General features: G+C 47.1%; 1 protein-coding gene across 9 annotated transcripts in view; it reads right to left on the reverse strand.

The window, feature by feature from the left end:
- RAB41 (RAB41, member RAS oncogene family) overlaps window positions 1-24,749 on the reverse strand; it is a 98,111-nt gene that overhangs the window by 13,533 nt on the left and 59,829 nt on the right. For 4 of the 9 annotated variants that reach the window (XM_029607265.1, XM_029607259.1, XM_029607261.1 and 1 more), the window contains exons 5-6: window positions 24,430-24,541; window positions 23,150-23,243 (exon numbers count right to left, since the gene is read on the reverse strand). The exons of 1 other annotated variant lie outside the window; for it this stretch is intronic. In XM_029607265.1, coding sequence (XP_029463125.1) covers window positions 23,150-23,243; window positions 24,430-24,541 — 206 coding nt within the window. Of the gene's footprint in view, window positions 1-22,594; window positions 22,689-23,149; window positions 23,244-24,429; window positions 24,542-24,749 lie in introns of all 9 variants that reach the window. 4 more of the 9 variants (XM_029607260.1, XM_029607263.1, XM_029607264.1 and 1 more) reach the window with 2 other exon arrangements.

Consider the following 24,749-nt stretch of genomic DNA (forward strand, 5'->3'; position numbering starts at 1 on the left):
TTTTCATTCATCTGTTCATTCCTCAGAGTAAGAACATTCACCCCTTTTCAGAGTCCTTCTACCAAAGCCAACATTGCTTGGAAGGTACGCATGGGGTTTCTTTCATGGGCTTTGACAGTGAAGAAAGAGGATGTTGCTGCACCACCAGCGATGGCTTTAAGGAAACTCTAAAGAATAAGGAACTACTAAGAAAGTTTGTAGGAAGAGTTCTGCATATCCTAAATCATTTTCTCTGGCGCTTCCAGCTCATTTGGAACTGTACCAAATCTAATACTGTATTCACATAGTTTTCACAGAAAAGCATAATTATCCAATTATTACTACCGTTACTTGCTGGTACTCTGGCACGGTCACATTAATGAAAGACAGAGGTGCTCTGGGCCTGTTTTAACCCCCTTCAGGTTCAAGCTTTCCTGTATCATCTAGCCATATCTGCTACCCTTCTTGGCAGAATGCTGCCTCCAAAACACTCAATCCAACTGGCATTCCAGTCTTAAAAGTCAGACCTATAGGAGTAGATTATCAAAGTTACTTTTTAGCAAGCCTGAACTCACAAAAAGATAGGTCCTCTAAATCCATAAGCTGAGAAAGGCTGGGGGGAAAAACCTGTAAACATGTGTATGTAATATTTTGTGCCAACCGTTGTCCTCCTGTGAGCAGTTCCCCAAAACCCTAGACACAAGTTGATATATTACAATCAGCTCAGAACTCCTCTTCATGAAGCAGCGCTACAGAAGTGCAGCATTCTTAGAGCACTCATATGTTGAATAGGGTTATAAAACACCACATACAGAATGGAACATGTATGGTTTCAGATAAAAAATTGAAAGTTTGCCTTGACTAAAAGTAAATAACTCAGTAAGGCAAAGCAAATGGTCAGGATTTAGTTGAGGAATTAATAACTGAGTTGGAGCCAGAACATGGCCTGCACACCCAGGTACAAAATCCTGGTTATTGATCACTGGCACTCAGTCTGTATTCTGCAGCACAGCTGCAATCCAGAGCTGTAGCCTCTGGGTAAGGAACTTGGTAGCAAGTGTTCTACAGCAGAGAGCGCTGTGGCAGGTGACTAGATAGCAGGTAGCCAAGACTCAAGGCATGGAACTAGTAACCAGAAGCTCAGCAAGCTGGTAACAAGAAGCTGAAAAATAGAAACAGAAGAAAGCCTGGAGACAAAAGATTTTCTTAGCTAGAGAACCTGGCAGCCATCTGACTACTCGAAACAACTTTGTTCTCAGCAACCCCTTAAACCTGAGTCTCAGCCAATCAAAGTTCCCAGTATGCTTGCAAGGGCTAATTATTGTAGTCCTTTCCCCAACTGATCCGCTCTCCCATTTTGCTGGCAACATTCAGGGGCCTGAAGCCAGGCTTGTAGTGGATATTATCTATTAAAGGCCAATAGCTTTGCTAGGGGCAAAAAAGTTTCCTATGCATTCCCAGAATGACTCTGGGATTGCAGCCCTTCCACCAGGCATATTAGTTTATTCTATGTTCTTTAGGAATTCAAGATGACTCTTACTAGGTACTCTTTATGTCCTTAAGATCTGGTTTGAAAGTAGGAGAGAAAGACATGGGTGCAGGTCTTGTCAAGGAACCTGCTGCTAAGATAACATGGAATGGACCTGGATAGGAGCTAAAATAAAGTCTCCTCCATCCAATTAAAGGCACACTGCACCTCCAGGGTCCACTGAAACTTCACAGATTTTCCTAGCTTGGATGTCAGAGGGGATATAATTGCTGAAAAGTTTGGTATGAGTCTGCAATATTCTCAAACCTGATGAAGCATTAGAAACCACAGATGTTCTTTAGGGTTCCCCACCTTTACCTTCTGGAGACACATCTGCACCCCCCTCTTCCCCTGGTTGGAAGATAATCAGGCTGATGCAATATTGGTGTGCGGAAAACGGGCGCTCATGATTGAGCGCCTGCTCTCCTAATGCACACTGATAGACTTCTCTGGGGCGCCCAATGCAAAAGCAAGTTTGCTTACCGTAAACGATGTTTCTGAAGATAGCAGGATGAATTAGCCATGCTGTCTGGGACGTCCTCCGGCGGCCTCTAGGTGGAGCTTCTCTCAGCGATTACAGAGCTTTGGCTCTGTGCAGCTGTGCGTGCATCTTTCCACACAAAATCACCAACTTCTTCTCAGTCTGTAATATAGCACATCCAGCGAAGCGGTGTTTCCGGAGACTATCTAGGGAGGCGGGTGGGTCAGCATGGCTAACTCATCCTATCTATGGAAACACCATTTACGGTAAGCAAACTTGCTTTTTCCTGTCAACAGCAGGGCTGAATTAGCCATGTTGTCTAGGAGTCCCCAGCTACGGGTTGTGTCCACTATTGCATGCATCTCGAAGTCTTGAGTGCACAACCCGCCTCTGAAGGTAGACAGCCTCATGGCTTCACAGAAGCAGACAACACTGATGAACCCAGAGCTGCATCTGAAGCTGTTTGTTGGACCAGACAGTAGTGGGACGTGAAGGTATGCAAAGACAACCATGTTGCTGTTTTACAAATGTCCAGCAATGGCACCATACAAAGATTAGCCAGTGAAGCAGCGACTGCTTAAACTGATGCACTTAGGCTCTGCTGGAAGAGTCACTGATCGCTTTGTGTAGCAAAAATTAATGTACTGTAATATCTAGTTTAAAATAGTTCTCTTTGCCACTGGTAGGCCAGGGGCATTTGGATTGAACGTCACAATTTGCTGAGAAGTTCTGTTAGAAGAATGTGTCCTTTGCTTGTAGTATGCTAAAGCTCTTTTACAGTCCAGAGTGTGGAGGAGATGCTATCATTGCTGTGCAGCTTTGAGAAGAACTTTGGCAATGTGATGGTCTGGGTGAGGTGGAAAGGTGATACCACCTTAGGTAAAAAGGAAAGATGGGTATGCAAGGTAAAAACTAAGTATGGCGGGTAGTGAACCAGAGCTTAAAGTTCATTGACCTGTCTGGTGGAAGTCACCGTGATCAGAATACTACTTTCCAGGTGAGGTATTTCACATGACTACTGTTCATCGGTTCAAAGGGTGGCAAGCATTAGTTGTTCCAACACTAGGTTAAGATCCCAAGGGATCGCTGGCTTGGTCACAGGTGGTCGTAGTCACAAGATCCCCTTCATGAAATGGGAAATCAGGGGGTGGTTTGATATTGGAAGCCCATTGTACGGGTGATGAAATGCCACAATAGCACCGACATGAACCTAGACTGAGGGTGTTGCCAAGCCGGATTGGTAGAGAGCATGAAGGTACTCTAGCAAAGTTTCTGGTAAACAGTAAAATGGATTTAGGTATTTCGCTTGGCACCAAGTGGAGTATCGGCACCATTTCCCCTGATAGTTCTTCCTGATAGAAGACTTCCTAGACGATATGAGGATGTCCTCTACCCCTGATGATAAACGCAGATGGTTCAGTACTGCCCTTTCAATCTCCACGCTGTGAGATGAAGTGAGGAATGCATGCAGGTGCAGTAACATCCCCCCTTCCTGTGTTAGCAGACTTGGACTGGTTCCCAATGAAATAGAAGCTGCGATGGACAATCGAACTAGATAGGTGTACCAAGGTTGTCTCGGCCATGCCGGAGCAATGAGGATTAGATCTGCGATATCCTTGATGTATTTCTATATATGTCCGGGAGATGAAAGAATTGGAGGGTAAGCATATAGAAGACCCCTTCATCCATGGGATGAGGAATGCGTCTTGCGCAAAATGCTCTTGGCTGGGATAAACCGAGCAGAACACTTGGACTTTTCGGTTGCATACCATGACAAAGAGATCCATGTGGGGGAGACCGTATCTCTCGAAGTCGTCTGCCACACTTTGGTTTAGAGCTCATTGGTGTGGGTGGAATACCCTGCTTAGGCGGTCTGTTGTGATGTTGTCTATTCCCGGAAGGTAGGTCGCTTGCAGGGAGACAGCGGGCATCTCCGCCCATCTGAAAATCTGAATCGCTTCCCTGAAAGAGGCCAAGAACCTGACCCTCCTTCTTTGTTTATGTAGAACTTAACTACTTGGTTATCCATGTGAATCATGATAGGTTTTCCTTTGATCTGGTTTGAAAACTTTAGAAGGGCATTCCGGATTGCTGAGTTCCAACAGATTTGACAACGGGACTCTGACGGGAACCACAGCCCCTGTGTCTTTAGCCTGCCCAAATGCACCCCCTAGCCCTTCGTTGAAGCATCTGTGGTTAGAACTAGCTGATGCGTCAGACTGCGGAAGAGTGCTCCCATGGAAAGATTGGACGGAAATAGCCACCATGCCACATCTCTGGACATGCCGGTTATTAACACCACCTTGCTGTGCAATGGCTGAGCGAACAGAGTCCACTGTGACTTTAATCCCCATTGTAAGTGCCGCATTTGGAGACTGGTGTGCGGTACATATACTGACGTCGCCATGTGGCCCAGGAGGATCAAAATCTGGCATGCAGAGGGGTGGGACGTATTCTGCAGCGCCAGGGACTGAATGGTGTTCGCTCTGGAAGATAAGCTCTTCCTGTGACTGTCAATTCTGGCTCTGATGAATTGCAGATGCTGTGTCTTCTTGTAGTTTATTAGAAAACCCAGCTCCTCTAGACACTGGATCGTCTGTTGCAAGTAAGCATGTAGGGAATTTGCTTCTGAGGCTACCAGAAACCAGTCATCTAGATAGGGGAATAGCTGGATTCCTGGTCTGAGATGGGCCACTACTACTGCCAAGCACTTGGTAAAGACTCTCCAGGCAGACGATAGACCAAAAGGGAGCACCTTGTAATGTTAGTGCCGTCCTTTGACCTGGAAACAAAGGCAACACCAGGAGGAACGGTGCATCGGAATGTAAGAGTATGCATCCTTGAGATCTATCGAGCACATTCAGTTGTTGGGTTGAAGAATGGGTTGGTTGGATGGGTTGGTTGGACTTCAGGGAGGTCCTCTTCAATTTTCCCTTTGCAATGAACTTGTTGAGGGCTCTCAAATCCAGGACTGGGCAGAGACTCCCGGATTTCTGATATGAGGCAGCATTGGGAGTAGAACCCCTGGTTGCGTTTGCGATCGGGCACCATTTGGATGACGTGCTGCAGTAGAAGGGAGGATACTTCGTCCTGTAGAAGTGGTGCCTGGGCGCAGTTCCACAGGAAACATATAAGGCGCAAAAGTGGTGGGGGTCTTCTTGAAGTTTAGCCGATAGCCCTCATGAATGATGTTTAAAACCCAACAGTTCAACGTGATCGCCCTCCAAGCATCGTAAAAATGGGCATTCCAATCTCCTACATACAGCTGTAGCAGAGGCTTGGCCATTCTCAAAAACCCTGAGTTGGCTTCTGGGACGTAATCGCCGGCTATCTCTGTTGGCGCTGTGGTCTAGATCTATTCCAGGGGAGCGCTGGCTATGCCTTTGGTTTGGGCTGTGAAAAGGTCGGAATCCGGTAAGGAGTAAATTGTCGATATGGATGTTTGTGGTAGCCCAGCTTTCTGCAACTGGGATAATACCTCCTGGAAGTGAACTGTTATTCTAAGGGAGATGCCAGGGGATAAAACTGCCACATTCTGCTCTTTCAGCAGTGAGACTGTGTCCCCAGCTTGTCCCCAAAGAGGCTGTCCCCCTTGCACAGATGATCAGCCAACTTTTCCTGAACGGCTCTTGCTCTCAAGTCAAGCCATCCTGCAGGCCCCTATAGTCACTGCCAACTTACGAGCCAATGTTTTGAATGCTTCATATACCGTCCAAAGGTGGTGATGTAACCCCTCCCCCATATCCAAGAAGGATTGAGGTAGAGTTCTATCCTCCAAATCACTCCAGCAACAGGATCTGAGTGATTGCAAACACTCAGATACTGAGTGATATAGAACTGGTGTTGCTGGATCTTTGCATGTAACATGGCCGCTTGGAAGGACTTTCATCCAAACACATACAGGTAACTTATCCTTTCCCGGTAGTACGTTAGAATGAAGCCTGGATATTTTTGCTTTCATGTCTGATTCAACCACAACAAAGGCATGCGGTAATTGCACAGCACTGAAGTATGGCGACTTCCTCATCCAGAACTTCAGGTCTGTTTTCCTGGAAGTTGGAAGTGCAGAAAAGCGTGACTCCCAGGTTTTCTCCATGACCGCAAGGGACGGAAGTGCCGTAGGTTCGGACGGAGCTTAAAAAATCTTCAGGATGCCCAGGACCTCTGTTCTAGGGTCTGGTATCTTTTTTGTCTCCACCTTTAGCAAAGATTCCACCTTCTCTATGAATTTAGAGTAAGAAAGGTCCTCGGGTGGCGAGGAGGGCTTTGGGGGTTCCTCGGGCTGGTCGGATGGAAGGGCTGCGGAAGATCCCGGGAAAGAGGGCAGGGACTCAGGCGGTTCAGAGCTTTGCTGTGCAAATGACTGTGGGCAAGATCCCCCTTCATCTTGTGAGCTAAGCGATCAAAGTGGGGAATCCTCTCGTAGGCACAACTCCCCTGGCAAGGACTTGGAGGTGGACGCTTTGCAGCTCCTGATTCCAGAGATGTGAAGAAATTACCAAGAATCTCCAAGATCTGGGACATTGCCTGGGAGGCTAAGCCACTCTGTACGGTGGTATGTCGTTGCCTTGCCGCAGTTGTGGTAATAAGTTGCAGATGCCTACCTGGGTTAACGGAGTTTTCTTGGCTCCTACTGGCACCACAGCCAAGAGATTATCCAATGCTGCCCCTCATTTATGCTGAGTTGCTGGCTCCATCACCTTAGACGGCTTGTGCATCTTTAATAGAGGTTCTTGAAGCTGGGGTGAATATCGCTTCTTCTGGGAAACAGAAGACAAGTCGGAGTAGACCCTCTGTGAAGTCTCGGAGGAGCTTCCTGACAACCCCATGTCCCATAGCTCCTGCAATGTAAACACACACTGAGGATCTGGTCTCTGTTCCTGCAGTGACTTAGACTTTGAACTTTTGCTTCATCCGGAGTTATCCCGCATCAACTGATTTGACGCATGTGCTGTGTTGAGTGCATCGTGGTCTCTAAGGATGCGTCGCGTGGTCATGTCGATTCCTGGTCAGTTGGCTGGTGTGTCGTTTGCTTTGACGCATTGGAGCATTGTGCATCGGAATTGGTTGACCAATGCCTGCTCCAATTCCTTATACTGAGCTGTCTTGGACATGTTTCATTGTGATGCGTTCTTCAATGCATCCGCGCCAGAATCTCAGCCACTTGATAGCGCTGGCTTTGGTGAACTGCCGGGCAGCGCCTCTCCCAATGCCTGGTGTCTTTGCAGGTCATAGAGGGGCATAAAGTGCCAGGGGCGTCACCCCCATTTGGCCTTGCTTACTCTGAGGCCCCGGAGAAAAAGCCCTCTTCTCTGCCAGCCTATCCAGTTTTTGTCTCAGGGAAGAGTAGAACGAACAGTGCTCCAATGCTGGAGCATAAGATCGGAATTCTTTGTCTCGCAGGCATACGATCTTTTGAGCGCACTGCCTCTGGGCCCTGGGTGACATGCGACCCCAGTCCAGGCAGTTGGACTGGTCGTGGTTGGGCCCCAGGCAAATGTAGCATTAGTTATGTCTACCAGTGATGGACATAACTTTACCACACTGGCAGTATTTGAAGTCAAGCGGTTTAGGGTGCAATATTGGCACTGAAAAGTACTTTTCTTTCTTTTTTTAAATCAGAGGAGAGAGATATCTCCGTATACAACTGGCAGTGCAGAAAAAACGGACAGAAGATGGCGATTCATGAGAGAAGATGCACGCACAGCTGCACAGAGCCAAAACTCTGTAATCACTGAGAGAATTTCCGCCTAGAAGCCACCGGATGTCCCAAATAGTATGGCTAATTCAGCCTTGTTATCAACAGGAAATATGCAAATGGGCTTCCACAGTAAAAAGGAGGCACTAGGGGAAATTATGCACCCCTAGCACCTCCTCAGCAGTGGGCACCAAGGAGAGGTGGGTGCAGGCAGGTTAGGACATAAGAAATTGCCATGCTGGGTCAGACCAAGGGTCCATCAAGCCCAGCATCCTGTTTCCAACAGAGGCCAAACCAGGCCACAAGAACCTGTCAATTACCCAACACTAAAAAGATCCCATGCTACTGATGCAATTAATAGTAGTAGCTATTCCCTAAGTCAACTTGATTAATAGCCATTAATGGACTTCTCCTCCAAGAACTTATCCAAACCTTTTTTGAACCCAGCTACACTAACTGCACTAACCACATCCTCTAGCAACAAATTCCAGAGCTTTATTGGGCGTTGAGTGAAAAAGAATTTTCTCCGATTAGTCTTAAATGTGCTACTTGCTAACTTCATGGAATGCCCCCTAGTCCTTCTATTATTCGAAAGTGTAAATAACAGATTCACATCTACTCGTTCAAGACCTCTCAAGATCTTAAACACCTCTATCATATCCCCCCCTCAGCCTTCTCTTCTCCAAGCTGAACAGCCCTAACCTCTTCAGCCTTTCCTCATAGGGGAGTTGTTCCATCCCCTTTATCATTTTGGTTGCCCTTCTCTGTACCTTCTCCATCGCAACTATATCTTTTTTTAGATGCGACCAGAATTGTACACAATTCTGGTCGCGGTCTCACCATGGAGCGATATAGAGGCATTATGTCATGTTCCGTTTTATTAACCATTCCGTTTCTAATAATTCCTATCATTATGTTTGCTTTTTTGCTGCTGCAGCACACTGAGCAGACGATTTTAAAGTATTATTTACTATGATGCCTAGATCTTTTTCCTGGGTGGTAGCTCCTTATATGGAACCTAACATCATGTAACTACAGCAAGGGTTATTTTTCCCTATATGCAACACCTTGCACTTGTCCACATTAAATTTCATCTACCATTTTGTTACAAGCCCCGTCCGCGGCCATCCCGCGCAAGGGCCTGCTCACCTTCACGGTTCCATGGCAGGTCCCAGGTCGGCCTCCTTAGTGGTGGTTGCCAGCTCCCTGCACCCCCCAGATATAATAGAGATCCACGCTCCTGTCATGGTTTCCTTAATCAGTGCTTTATGCAATTGGTACTGCAACCCTCGATGTTTTTGAAGGAGATTACGAAGGTAACCTTTATTCTGTCTCATTTGGAAGGGAAAGCTCTGGCATGGGCTTCTCCCTTATGGGAACGATCTGATCCCATCCTTTCCAAGTTATCCGATTTCATTGCTCTCTTCAAGCAGACCTTAGGAGACCCAGGTCATCTGACTATCGCCAGTCATAGTCTACTCCATCTCCGTCAAGGGTCAAGGACCCTCTCCAAATATACAGTGGAGTTTCGGACCTTGGCCACAATTTGGGTAGCAAGAAGATTGTCTGCAAGTCATCTTCCTAGATGGACTCTCTTGTGCTGTGAAAGATGAGCTCTCCGTCGTGAGTCTCCCACGTCGCTAGAAGACCTGATCTCTCTTGCCGGTAGGATCGATCATCGCCTCCAGCAGAGACACCTAGAAGTAAAGGTTCCACACCCTCCTTCAGCATGTACCTCAAGCGTACCCAGCAACCCAGTGAAGAACTCTCCACCACCTCCTTCCACGGTGGAACCCATGGAGGTGAATCATGGGCGCTTGTCTCCGACTGAGCATCTGCGTCGACGGAAGGAGGGTTTCTGCCTTTACTGTGGCATTTCTGGACAACACTTGCAGTTCTGTCCCGTCTGGCCGGGAAACTGTAAAGCCTGAGCCTGGCAGGGGTCCCAAGCTTGGGCACAACTGTTTCTGGCCCTCAATTGTTGCTTCCAGTTTCTTTGGGCATCAAGGCCTACACCTTTGCTACGACTGCGCTCGTTGACACCAGAGCGAGTGGCAGCTTCATTATGGATGACATCGTCAAACTCTTGAATACACCTCTCCGACCACTGGAAGTGAGCCTTCGTATCGCCTCCATCCAGGGAGACCATGTCCCCGGGCTCATCACTCACCAGTGCCCATCCTTATCACCATGGGTACCCCTCCACGAAGAGATGTTTTTCTACATCTTGAAGCATTCAACCCATCCTGTTATCCTGGGGCTGCCCTGGCTCCAGACCCTGGGGCTCTAAATGCTAAATGTCTTGTCTGCATTCCGTTTCTCCTGTAATGCCTGTTCTCAAATCCGTTACCTTACCTGGTTTGCCTCCGCAGTATTATGACTTCAGTGATGTTTTCTCTAAGCAGAAAGCGGATACCCTGCCTCCGTTATGCAAGTTCAACTGTCCTATTGAACTCTTGCTGGGCCCCACGCCTCCCAAAGGCAGAACCTACCCATTGTCTCAGCCTGAGACCCAGGCTATGTCTGAATACATTAAAGAGAATTTACAGAAAGGCTTCATCCATCCATCTGACTCCCCTGCTGGTGTGGGGTGGTTCTTCGTGGAAAAAAAAAAAAAAAAAAAAAAGGATGGTGGGCTACGTCCCTGTATTGATTACAGGGGTCTCAATGCTATAACTCGCAAGGATTGATATCCACTACTCCATATCAGCGAACTGTTCGATCGCCTAGAAGGGGGCATGAATCTTCTCCAAGTTGGACCTGAGGGGTGCAATCTGGTACACATACAACCTGATGATATTTGGAAGACAGCATTTAATACAAGAGACGGTCACTACGAATACGTAGTGATGCCCTTTGGATTTTATAACGTTCCAGCCGTCTTTCAGCGACTTATGAATGAAATCTTCCGAGATCTTCTGTATAACTTTATAGTTGTATATCTGGACAACATCCTGATATTCTCTAAGGACTTAGAGTCCCAACGTGAACATGTGTGTATCGTCCTTCAACGTCAGAGAAAACCACTTGTACACCAAGCTGGAAAAATGCCTGTTTGAGCGTAATCGCTTACCCTTTCTAGGATACATCATCTCTGACCGTGGATTTTCAATGGACCCAGAGAAAGTCCAAAGTATTCGTGACTGGCCCCAGCCAGTAGGCCTTGCAATCTTTTCTTGGTTTCACCAAGCTTCATTGCTAATTACTCATCCATAGTTGCCCCACTTACCGCTATGATGAGGAAAGGGGTCAACACCCGGCTATGGTCACCCAAAGCACTTGCAGCCTTCCAGACAATTAAGGAGGCCTTCAGTTCCAGCCCTTGTCTCCACCACCCGGAAAACAGATGCTCAAATTTTACAAGCGTCCTTTTTCCTGACCTGACTGCCAGCACACTTTAAAAAAAAAAAAAGGTTTTTTTTTTTGGACAGTTCTAATTTTTCAATTCCTCTGACTTAACATCACCACAATATTAAGTCGGAGAAGTACACTTTTTGAGTTCCTCAAAAATTAATGCCTGCTCTGGGGCAGACAATTTTGGAGAGTAAAAATGTGCACGTCAGGCATACTTTTTTTTGCATCAGGGGGAAATAGCTAATAACCTCATCAACATGAATTTACATGTGATGAGCGCTATTAGCTGAGTGCGCAATTAGACGCACATTTTGGATGAGCTACCCCCTGTTTTGCATCGGTGGTTATGTACGTGCATCCAATCGCGCTTTGAGCTATGCACTGCCCATAGCACATGATATTGCATCAGCTCGAATATGTATCCCAATAAATCTATGGATTCCTGCTCAAATGAGTATTTCCCAGCTTTGGTGTAGTCTGTGTTCTTGGAGTCTCATTTACACCAGGGACACATGCTAGTTACAAAGGACAAGAGTTTCGGATTAGATAAGGTATGTCAGCTCCCGACACTTCTGTAATACACTGGAACAGTGGTTCTCAACAGGTGTATCGGGATCCACTGGTGTGTTGCGAGGTCCTGGGAGGTGTGTCGCAGGGCCAGCAGATGGCTACCTCCTTATCAGTCTGAGTGGGAGCTGGTTGACCTCTTTTACATTGGGCCTGATGGGATGCTGCTTCCTCCTTCACCCAAATCAGAGCGAGACATTGCCAGCTCCTGTTCTTCTGGTCCTGATAAGTGTGTGTCCTATCTTCCCCTGCTGAGACTGGGAGTGATGCTGCTTATGATCTCTTCACCCTATGGAGGGTGGGGGAAAGGAATTTGGGTATGCTGGTAAGATGAAGGTGGAACAGAGGGAGTGTGCGGGCTGCTGAGCAGGCAGGCAGATGGGATGAAGGGAGTAGAGAGAGCCAAGCAGGAGGAAGAGGGATCACAGGGAAGAGGATGAGCAGGGGGGGGGGGATGTGAATGTGAGCAGATGATTGAAAGGGAGTAACTGGGAAAAGTGAAGAATAATGGGAGGTATGGATGGGGAGTGACAGGGTGCAAGAGCTATAATATGCCAGTTTTGGGAATGTGCATTTCTTCTCTCTGTACTTTGCTTAGTGTAGGAGGATATGTATTTCTGTTGCTAGCTCTCCAGTTTTGCACTGCATGCAGAATAGCTTTCTGAAGTTTCCATTCCAGTTTTTGTCTACACATTTGTAATCTGTGGTCTTTTATTTTGGTTTGGTGAAGGTCAGATCTGTATGTGTGACTAAGGTGAGGTATTTTATTAGCAGGTAGGGATTTGTATCAATCTTTGTTGCGTTTTCTCATTCTCAATAGGACATGCATTGGTGCTGCACTGCTGCCTTTTCATAGGAAGAGCTATTGCTGTTTGAGTTCTTGGAATAGTGTTGAATGGCATGGAAGGTTTGCTACACGTGCTGTTTTTATTTTGCAGGTTTTGTATTTTACAATGCGCCTGGTAGTAAGAGTTTGTGTTTCTGTTACTGAGATAGCACCAGAATCAGAATGTTTTTATATAGCAAGTGCAAGCTCCTGTGGCTGCAGAGTATATATTTACATTTAGCCCCATGATGGTCAAGTGTTCAGTGTGTCATGCCTGTGAGCATTATCTGCCAGGTGTGTCCGAATAGAAAAAAGGTTGAGAATCGCTGGACTGGAGCATCAATCTACTCTGTGTGTACGCACTGAATTCTCTCATGGCCAGGAGAATATGAGGATAACCCTCATAGTACCAGCCTGGCCACAGCAAGTGTGGTATCCATATCTCAACTGTCTGTCACGTCATTCTCCGATTCTGCTGGCACCATCTCCTATCACATAGGAGGAAGGCAGGCTTTGCCATATGAACCTGCCAGTACTGGTCTTCACGATATGGAACATGAGGTAGTCTCCTCCTTGCTTCTTCCCAAAGAAGTGCAGCATAACTATTTCCACTAAAAAACCTTAAACCAGAAGATCCTATGGCTTCAAATTAAAGGTTTCTGACTTGGTGTAGGGCTAGCAAGCTGGACCCCTTCTCATATGGCCTGAGAGATTTACTTCAGTCTTTATTCTTCCTTTTGGCCTCAGACCTTAGCACCTCTTCAGTCAAAGTTAATCTCCATGTCATTGCAGCATATCATCAGCGGGGGGAAGGTGCTCCAATCTCTCCTCACCCGCTAGCATCAAGATTTGTGAAAGAACTGATGCATTTCAAGCTTCCGATCAGTAAACCTCCACTGCCTTGGGACCTCAATATAGTCCTAGATAAATTCATGAAACCTTTCAAACCACTCGAGTCAATGGGCTTGAAGTTTCTCACCTAGAAAGTGCTTCTCATTGCCATCACCCTCAGGACAGAGTGCAAGTAAACTACATACTCACCATGACGGTAACTTTAAAACATCCACCTGGGCATACATGAACCTGCATATGCTGGCTCACGCTTATGGATGCGGCCATTTTATAACACACATACCTTATAAAATCGGCTGGACGCATGTAAATGTGCGCATGATTTTATATGGATGCTTCTACCGCGTAAATGAAGGGATTTTAATATACGTGTGCCAACGCAATTAGCAGATAAACCAGTTCGTTCCCACTTTGCCCAGTTACAGGATAGGACTTCCTACCCCCCTAGCTAACTTCACTTTTACCCTACCTACCCCAACTCCACTGACTAGCCTAGGTTTTTTTGTTTTTTTTTAATAACTTACATGCTTCTATAACAGAAGTAAAGTTACACAATAGGAGACCCCGAAGTGCGCTTGTGCGCATGAATGCTTACCCGCTGGTTTCCGTTTAAATTCCTGGAACACTCATGCCCTGCCCGGGCCATGCCCCAGCCCTTTTTTTGGACTTTCTTTTGTGCACGTACCAGGAGATACGCGCATCCAGGGATGTTTCTTAAAATATCTCCCTGATTTGGTGTGTGTAGGGCTTTTAAAATCTACCCCTAAACCTGCAGAGTTTTTCACAATAGGATGGTTGTACGAACCCTTCAGAAAGTGATGTCTTCATATCATATTAATCAAGCCATTCTGCTTCTTACATTCTTTCCAAAATCACAAGTGCACAAAGGAGAATGGGCTTGGACTGTAAAACAGCACTGGCTTATTACCTAAAGAAACCTCATCAAACTTCTCAACTGTTCATGTCCTTTGATCCCAACAGACTGGGAACCGTAGTTGCCAAATGAACTTTGTCCAATTGATTAGCAGACTGTATAGCATATAGTTATGTGCTGGATGGCTTACAGATTTTAGACTGTCAAGGCTCATCAAGTGAGAGCCATGATGACTTCAGTGGCTCATCTATTAAAGAAATTTGCAAAGCAGCTACTTGGTCATCTGTTCATACCTTCAAATCCCACTAATGTCGATCACATGTCCAGAGCCTGTTTTCCTAGCAGTCTGCTCTCCATTTAATAGGCCTAAGTTGTCTTTAGGTTAGTGCTTCCACTATGCAACCCTCAGCATAGTTCTCCCCATAAGTAATGGCTAATTCATGCCTACTCATCCACTGAAAAAGCAGAGTTGCTTACCTGTAAACAGGTGTGCTCCTAGGACAGCAGGATGTTAGTCTTCACACAGGCACAGAAAAGATATCAAAGTTTATAGAACTTTGACTAGGCATACCGAGTATGCCCTATACCACGCGTCCACACTGGGTCCCTCTTCAGTCTTGTAACAAAGAATTATGAAACTCAAAATAGGAGAAACCCAACTCTGGGGTGGCGGGTGGGTTTTGTGAGGACTAAAATTCTGCTGTCCTAGAAGAACACCTGTTACAGGTAAGCAACTCTGCTTTCTCCTAGAACAAGCAGAATGGTAGTCTTCACATGAGTGAATCCCTAGCTACAAGCTGCTCCCCAACACAAAAGGGGGACCAACAAGCACAGCAACTACAGGGGGCGATAGCCTAAAATCCAAACAATGGGCTTTGGCAGGGAGAGCTGGGTTCTACACCTCAAAGAGATTCCAGAGGACAGACTAGCTGAGTCTACTGTCATGGTCATCCCTATCCAGACTGTAGTGAGATGCAAATGTGTAGAGAGAACAACTCGTCGCAGTTTTGCAGATCTCCTCTACAGGAACTGCTCGCGAGTGAGCCATCAACATTACCATGGCTCTGACAGAATGAGCCTTGACATGACCCTCAGGATGCAGTCGTGTCTGGGTATAACAGAAGGAGATGCAATCTGCTAGCCAACTGGATAGTGTCTGTTTGGCAATAGCAACTCCCAATCTATTCCAGTCAGCAGAAATAAAAATTTGGATGGATTATCTATGGGCTTTTGTCTGCTCCAGATAGAAGGCTAAGGTTCTCTTGCAATCCAAACTGTGCAGTGCTCATTCGCCGAGGTGCAAATGGCGCTTGGGAAAAAATGTTGACAGAACGATTGACAGGTTAAGATGGAAATCTGTCACTACCTTAGGCAGGAACTTAGGGAGCATACATAAGACCATAAAGTTTACAGCTTGCTGACCCTGGGTGTTGAAGTGACTGCCACCAAAAATATGACTTTCCAGGTCAGGTACTTTAGGTCACAGGTGGAAGTGGCTCAAAAGGAGCTTTCATCAGGTGAGTTAGCACCACATTGAGGTCCCAAGACACAGCAGGAGGCCTTAGGTGAATGAATGAATTAGGTCCCGCATGAACTGTACAACTATAGGCAGTACAGAGGTGGGCGTACCATCTACACCATGGTGGCATGCACCAATAGCACTAAGATGAATTGAAAGAGCTGGTTTTGAGGCCAGCCTCCGAAAGGTACAGAACATAATCAAGCAGTATTTGAGTGGGGCAGGAGAAAGGATCTAGGACCTTTTGCTCACACCACACAGAAAACGTCCTCCACTTCAGTTCATAGGACTTTCTAGAAGCCACTAGGATCTGAGACACACATTCAGAAAGATCAAGCGGTTGAATCAGCGTCTCAACATCTTGGCTGTGAGCGACAGGGCCTGGAGGTTGGGATGCCGCAGTCTGCCCTGTTCTTGAGTGATGAGATCTAAGTCAGTCCCCAGACTGATCAGTTTCTGGACAGACAACTCCTGAAGGTGTGGAAACCAGCCTTGTTTCAGTTAATGAGGGACTTTGAGGATCATAGTTCCCCGATCCTCTCGAAGCTTCAGGAGAGTCTTCGTAACCAGAGGAATTGGAGAATACGCGTAAGAAAACCCCTGCCCCATTGGGGGGCAAAGGCATCAGAGGCTGGTTTGCAGTCCAACCTGTAAAGGGAGCAGAACTGAGTCACCTTCTATTGCAGGGGGATGCGACCAAATCCACGTCTGGGCTTCCCCAGAGACAGAAGATCCGATTCGCCACCCCCTGGGTTCAGGGACCACTCGTGGAGCCTGAAGGCTCGACTTAGTCTGTCCACTATCACATACTCTGTTCCAGCCAGATACATGGCCTAGAGCACCATCCAATGGTACAGAGCCCATGACCAGATCTGGACTGCTTCCTGTGCCTCCCTGCTTGACATACCACATAGCTACTTGGTTGTTTGTCTGGACCAGGACAATTTTGTTGGACAACAGATTTCTGAAAACCCATAAAGCATACCTGATTGCCCAAGAGCTCCAGGAAGATGATTTGATATTGTGCTTCCTGGGTGGACCACAGGCCCCGTGTGTGGAGCCCATCGACATGAGTCCCCCACCCCCACTCAAGAACAGGTTGGACACATCCATGGTGAGGACAATTTGGATAGGGGGAGTTTGGAAAGATATTCCCTGCTCCAGATTCAAGAGAATTCGCCACCAGGACAAGGAGTCCTGGAGAGACAGAGTGATGTGGATGTGAGCCTGGAGGTCCTGGGTGGCCTGACACCACGGCGACCTCAAGGTCCAATGGGCTCTGCGCATGTGTAAGCATGCCAAGGGAGTAACATGGACAGTTGCAGCCATATGGGGCAACAGCCTCAACACGTGGTGTGCCAATACCTGCTGCCTCTGTTGAATCACCTCCGCTATGGATTCCAAAGTGTGTGCCTTGGAGCATGGCAGAAAGGCTTTCGCCTGAGCTGTTTCCAGCAAGGCTCCTTTGACATCCAATCGAGGTGATGGGCTGAGATGGGACTTTGGGTTGTTGATGACGAACCCTAGTGACTCCAACACCCAAATGGTCAAACACAAGGACCGATCTGCTCCTGCCTGAGAGGTGCTCTTGACCAGCCAATCGTCCAGATAGGGGAAAACATGCATTCCCAGTCTGCGGAGGTGTGATCCCACCACGGCCAGGCACTTTGTAAAGACATGTGGGCCCACATTCTGTACTGGAAGTGCTATTTTCCCACCACAAATCTGAGATACTTTCTGTGACCTTGAAAGATCTCGATGTAAGTGTACGCATCCTTTAAATCGAGGGTGCACATCCAGTCTTTTTGCAGAAGGTGAATCAGGGCACCCAGGCAAACCATCTTGAACTTTTCCTTTTTCAGAAACTTTTTCAAGGCCCTCAGGTCTAGGATGGGATGGAGTCCCCCCGTTCCTTTTGGAATTAGGAAGTTACATGAGTAGAATCCCTACCCCCTTTGCCATGGTGAGACATGCTTGACTACTCTGGCCATTAAGAGGGTGGAGAGCTCCCTTAGCAGTACCTCCTGATGCACTAACAGCCCCCAAAATAGGCATGGAGGAGAATTTGGGCAGCTGGCTCATGCTCCCTATGATCCAGTCAAAACCCCGTCCTGCGATTTGACTGGGTTACCAGTTGGGGTTTGGGAGTTTGCTGCTGTCTGGGACAGCCACAAGAGCTCACCCTCTGCAAATGGGAGTGAGAGACCAGAGGATAGTACTTTCTCTGTCAGTAGAAAGATCTCCTGTGACCAGCCTTGAAAACCTTATGGCTAAGGAGGGCAGGTCTGAAGTGCTGGCGGAGAAATGCTGGAAGGTCTCATGATATTCCCACAACTGGGCCACCGCGTCCCTCACCTTATCTCCAAAGAGATTCTCTCCTGTGTACAGCAAGTCTTTCCTGTACCTCCAGTCGGAAATCCAAGGTCTGCAGCCATGCCATTCTGTGGGTGCCTATTCCTGCTGCCGTCTCAAATACTGTGGGTGTAGCGCACTTCGTGTTTTTCACACTCCAAGCCCTGTCGCACCAGCAACAAAAAGGAATCTGCTGCTATTGAGGCAGCTGCTCAGCCGCCTCCTGCACCTGCTTCCAGAGGTTGCGAGAATATTGGCTCATATAGAGCTAGTAGGAGGCAATACTGGCAATGAGCATAGCCCCCTGAAAGACCTTCCTCCCAAGGGCCTCTAGCGCTCTGTGATCCCTCCCCAGGGCACAGTGGCATGGGTCAGAGTGCGCTTGGCCTTCTTGAGAGCGGATTCAACCACTAACGATTGGCGTGCTGACGCTTTTCAAATCTGGTAGCTTGGTGGATGAAGTAAATCCCATCTGCCTTCCTATTCACAGGTGGTACTGTGAGTGGGTGCTCCAAATCCTGAACAGCAACTCCTTAAAGATCTTGTGTATCAGGACCGCCACTATCTATTTAGGAGTTTTCATAAACTGGAGGATTTCCAGCATCTTGTGCCTGGTGTCCTCAGTCAACTGAAATAGAATGGCCTCCGCCATCACCCTTATAAAGTCTGTGAAGGTCAGGTCCTCAGGTGGAGACAGTTCTGAGGGGAGACTCTCCGAGGATTCTGCAGTGTCATCCTCCCAGGGGTTATAAGGGGTCTCATCCTTGCTGTAATCCACAGGGGATGGGGCCCTGGGTGCTCGGCCTTCATCTAGAGGCCTAGGTACTGGTACCAGCCCCAGCAAAGCTGGATGGGGGGCTGCAGACCTTGGTGACACCGCTGGCCCCGACAGGGCTGCCTCCTCACTGCATCGGTTGGGGGAAGCATTCATGCCCTGTCGGGCATTGATGACATCCAAGAATTGGCGCTGGCTGGGTTGAACAACACCAATGAAAATACTGAGATGCTCCAGTAGCGGTTCCAGCAGGGAGAGTACAGGCACCAACACCGTTTGTGCAACCAGCTCGATCCTCTGCAGCACCCAATCAACCGCCAGCTGGACTCTACACTCCAACTCCTCCTTGAAAGTTGCCCATGCCAAAATGGACTGGGAGGCAGGCGGGGTGGCCAGATCTTCGTTGGATCCTCGAGGTGGATCGGCTACAGACACCAGGACTGGAGGAGACCACTGCAGACCCCTGGCATCGATTGAGAATGGGAACTCCTCACTAGGGCGTTGCTTCAGGGGTATCATGGCAAGGGCCAGTACCAACCTGGGCCCGGCACTGTGCATCAAAGGTGACCGGTGCAGATGCTTCCTCGGCTTCTCTCGGTACTCGGTCAGTCTTACCTTGCTGCCGAGGTCAAAGACGAACTTGATGTCCTTGACCTGGAAGAGACCGACAGGGGCCAATCAGCACCCCTATCTGCCAGAGGCATTGGAGCAGATAACCCGTCGGCATCGATGACCTGGTGTCCATCAGTGTGGTTCCATAGTCCTTTGGCGTCGATGCTACAGATGCTGATGTCAATGACTCGGACTTTCTTGCCCCAAAGAGCTTCTCCATCTTGTCGAGGCAAACACAACATCCCTTCAAGGTCATTTGGTCTCACAGGCGGCACTCCTGAACATCATGCGATGCCCAGAGGATACACACACCATGTGGGTATGTAATGGACAAAGTCCTCAGGCACAGAGGGCATTGACGAAAAACCAAGGAGACCATGATGATACGAACTGAAAGGGGTGAAAACGACAACGGAAGCAGCGGGCAACTGCCACCATGGGGGAACGGAAGCGAAAGAAAACTGCCGAACAGCCGAAAAACCTGCCTAAGAACAAGAGGGAACTGGCAAGTGACCTGCACAAGAAAAACACAAGAAAAAACCCAAAAACATTGTTAAAAAATTTTCCAATAACTTTAACAAAAAGAGCATGAACTTGGTAAACACAAGGTGAAAGCTCCACGGAAAAAAAGACTGAAGAGGGACATGCTCAGTATGCCTAGTCAAAGTTACATAAACTTTGACATAAGTTTTCTGTGCCGGGCTCCATCCGATGATGTCACCCATGTGTGAGGATTACCATCCTGTTTGTCCTAGGAGAAAGCAAGTTTGCTTATCCATAAGCAAGGTTAGACAGCAGGATTAATTAGCTACACTAAATACTTACCAGTCTCCCTAGAGAGTTGACTACCTCTGAAGCGACCAAGAGGTTCATGAGAGAGTACACATGGGAATTCCTATACATGTTCAGTAAAGATTTTACCGAGCTCTGAGAGCTGGGTCCATAAAGCTGGATAACATCACCCATGTGAAATGGTTAATTGAGCCTGCTGTTTACAGAGAACCCTGTTTACAGGTAAGCAGACTCCCTGTGTGATGGCAGGTGGCTGGGTAGCAGAGACCCAGGACTTGGGACCTGCAGCTGGTGACCAGAAGCTCAGCAGTGGGTAGCTTAATAGCAAGCAGTTAACTTGTAGGAAGCTGGCAACAAGAAGCTAAAACAGGACGGTTCAACAGCAGGAAGCTTGGAACATGGAATTCATTTACCATGAAGGTTTGGCAGCCTTCCAAATGCTGGGAACAACTTCTTGGTTCCAACCTCCACTTTTAATTGCATTCCAGCCAATCCAGGTTTCTGGGAGTATGGCCATAAGAGCTATTCATCAAAATCCTTTCCCCAATGGACCCCCCCCCCCAACCCACCAAGTTGGCTTAATGGTTAGGATTTTGATTCTGCTCCCCATGTCTCCACTTCACACCTTTTCAGCACCTCATCATCACAAACTACGGAATCTAAATTCTAACACACCACCAGCATGGGTTTGGAAACGCAAAATGCAAATCCAAAACGAAAACTCTAAAGTTTTGTTTCATGTACAATGGGGCCTCTAGGAATTACAACAAAGGACAAACACATATTTAGAAATCCTCTAGTGTTGACAAGAACTCAGTCTAGAGCACAGATTTTCAACCAGAGTGTTGCCAAGCACTGGCAGGTGTGTCATGGCTCCTGGTGTCCCACTGCCCCAGTTGTGCTTCCCTTCGCCCCAGGGAAGGATTGGCCTATTAGGAAATCGATCATCCCCCTGTGGGCCAATGCAGTTGGTAGCAGAGTGACGCTGCGTACTGCCACCGGAGGCCAGGCCAGCAGGGGCTGAAGAGCAGAGGCCAGGCTTATTGGGCCAAACAATAAGAGGCTCCACATGAGAGAGGAAACTTGCTTGTGTGCGATTCAGACAGAGGCTGGTCAGGGAGGTGACTGGTGTGTGTGTGTGTGATTCAGACAGAGGCTGGTCAGGGAGGTGACGTGTGTGTGTGTGTGTGTGTGATTCAGACAGAGGCTGGTCAGGGAGGTGACTGGAGTGTGCGTGATTGAGAGACAGAGGCTGGTCAGGGAGGTGACTGGTGTGTGCTTGTGTGTGATTGAGAGACAGAGGCTGGTCAGGGAGGTGACTGGTGTGTGCGTGTGTGTGTTTGTATGAGACTGAGACAGAGGCTAGTCAGGGAGGTGACTGGTGTGTGTGTGTGTGTGTGTGAGAGAGACACACACAGAGGCTGGTCAGGGTCTTGACTGGTGTGTGTGTCTGTATGTGTGAGGAAGAGAGACTGGTTAGGGAGGTTACTGGTGTGTGCGAGAGACTGTGAGTGACTGGTTGTGGGCCCTAAGGAAGAGGGACTGTGAGGACACAGTTTCAGCAGCCATTGCTGCTTCTGATGTTTGCTATTGGCCTGCAAGGGAAAAGAATAGGAGAGTTGCTGGAGAGGATAAGTAAAGGTGGCTTTTTAAGTTTTTCTTGTTTGACTGCCATTTTAATTATTGGGTATTATTTGATGTGTCTGCTGTTTTGAAATATTTTATTGATATTTGGACAATTTTTAATAATTTATGTGTTTTTAATTGTTGGTTTCAGGCACTGTCCCAGGTATGAAGGGGATTTCAATATCAGATGTATCAGAAGATAAAACAAAAGTTATTTACCTGTCACAGTTGATCTCTGAAGACAGGGATATCGGTGACACTGATGAGCGACATCACCAATCCTGCCAATTATAGAGCACTTTTCCAGAGCATTCTAAGAGCCAGCGGTCCTTTCTCAGCCATATGCAGCAGTTCCGGTGTCCTTGCAGAATGCCCCAGTACTACTATTAAGCTAATGAGCTCAACTCCAGAAGGGATGTGGGAGAGTATGCATGACCAGAATGCATGTTACAGGTAAGCAACTTTACTTTCTCTGAAGACAAGGTGAAGCACCAATCACACTGATGAGACCCTAGCTAAGGGTCACCTTCCAACCAAACTAGGGGAAACAGCAGCAACAAGAGACCACCAATGAGGTGGTACAACACAAAATCATCATAAGAGGCCCTGGGGGGGACTGGAGTTGGATTCTAACCTTCAAAGAAACCCTAAACAGACTGCTCAAACCTGCTGTTGCATTGAGAGGCAGAAACCAAAGAAAAGAAGAATCACAAAGGCTACAAATCTTCCCCAGTGAGAAGAGAAGAGAAGAGGCTCTACCTGTTTGACATTATATCCAGTCTTTGCACTGGTCTCAATGAACATCACATTCAGCTCTTTGGCTCTCTGCTCACCTTCCTCCGTAGTAATTTGCCTAGATGAACCAGGTGGGAGTAGGGAGAAGAAAGACAGCACAGGAGGGAAAGACAGACAAGGCAGGAGTTAGAAATCCAGGACTGCTGCAACTGGCCATGGAAGGGGGACACGTGGGCTCTGTACAAATAAACTAAAGGTCGCATTTTAGTTTGATCATTTTCCTTGTTTTGTGGAGAGGGGAGGGGAATTGATTTCTCACAGTATAGATGCTTTTCGAAAATGGGCAACAAAATAAAAATACTTTTCCAGGTTGCACTGCATTCTGTTCCACTTCCGAAAAGCCTAAGGTTCTGCATGTGCTATCACAACAAACCTGTGACATCAGAAGCCCACTGAGGACCCTCCTACCTGCTAGCATCCCAGTGAGCTAGTGTGGGTGTGGCAATTCATACCCCCATAAAGAAGGCTGGCTCATGGGGTCCAGAGCAGAGCTCAGCCCAGCCTGTGCCACATACGTACCTGCTTCACATTATATCCTGCTTTAGCACTGGTCTCAATATACATCACATTCAGCTCCCGGGCCTTTCTCTCACCCTCCTCTATAGAAACTTGTCTACAGCAATGAGAACAAATCAAAAAAAGAAACAAAAAGACAAACGTAAAAAAAGACAAAACCAAAAAGCCAAATACAAAAAAAAAAAAAAAAAAATCAATAAAATATCCCTGGAGCCACCAATCAATACTATCTTCTTAGAAATAAAATAAAATTGATGAGAAAAAGTACAAAAGTAACAAATTAAAAAAATTTGTCAGATCTGGTTAGCCTACAGCAGTGTGAGAAATCAAAATGTCTGTGCAGATTAAAATTCAGATATTAATCAGCAGAAAGTCCATTAGCAGGTTATGAGGTTGCAGATGTGCACATTTCCCTTCCTTCCCCACACAGCCTGTAAGCTCTTCTGCACATAGACTTATCTACTGTAGCTATGAGTTGTGGTTTTCATTTATCAGATCCCTGTACTAACAGATCTGGTTAGAGCAGCAGGCTGAGAACCAGGGATGCCAGAGTTCAAATCCCACTCTCCCACTGCTGCTCCTTGTGACCTTGGGCAATTCACTTCACCCTCCATTGCCTCTGGTACAAAACTTCAATTGGGAGCTCTCTGGGGCAGGGAAATACCTGCAGTTCCTGAATGTCACGTGACGAGCTCATATTTGCAAAGATGAGTAATTATATTCTAATATACTGCCAGTGCTGTATAAAAGTATTCTCAACTCCACATTTCTTGGGCTGGATCTATCCCAGGACACCTACACTAAGCCATGGACCCTACATATTACCATGGCAACAATACCATTTCCTTGATTTGTCTCATCTACCACAGGGAGGGTCCTCAGGGACAGCCGGCACATATGTGCAAGACTTTGCAACAAGGGTCTAGTTGGTTATGGATGGCCAACATAAAAAGTAAGTTACCAATTGTTTTTAGGTCCAAATGTGAATCTTGAGATACCTCAAAGGGGCTGCCCACCTCCAACAACGAAAGAACTTCTATCCCTCTCCCCAATGGGCCCACACTAACTTCAGGCTTGGTCAATCTTAAGAGCTCCAAGAGGTCACTGAATATCTACAGTCTCTAAAGTTATGCTGACAAAGGCAAAGGCCTCTATGTACATTACTAGTATGGTCCAATGCCTCTTAAATGTGTTCAAATGTTTCCTTTCTGTGCTTAAGGGTAGATGCCTCCCCACAGCAGCTTGTCCTGCTTTGATGACACCACTGGCACCCCCTTCATTACCTCTTATCTGCTAGGTCAGTTTTATTCCCCACCAGCATGATGATGACATCACTTCCTCTCTCTGTTCTTACATCATCAATCCACTTGGATGTTTGCTGGAAGGAATTCAAGTCTGTTCAAGAGGAAAAAAAAAAAGGTAAAAAAACCAACCAACCAGGGGCTACGAGACTCATGTGAGATATCACACAAGATTGGACAGGAATATTCTTGTGAAGTCGGTTTCCAGAACTGGAAAGAATTTCAAAGCATTCACTGTATCTGTACACACAGAGCATCACTGTAACTGAAAATTAAGTCTTTATTATGGTGTCACTTTCTTC

The sequence above is a fragment of the Rhinatrema bivittatum genome, chromosome 6, assembly GCF_901001135.1.
Source record: "Rhinatrema bivittatum chromosome 6, aRhiBiv1.1, whole genome shotgun sequence".
Lineage (NCBI taxonomy): Eukaryota > Metazoa > Chordata > Amphibia > Gymnophiona > Rhinatrematidae > Rhinatrema > Rhinatrema bivittatum.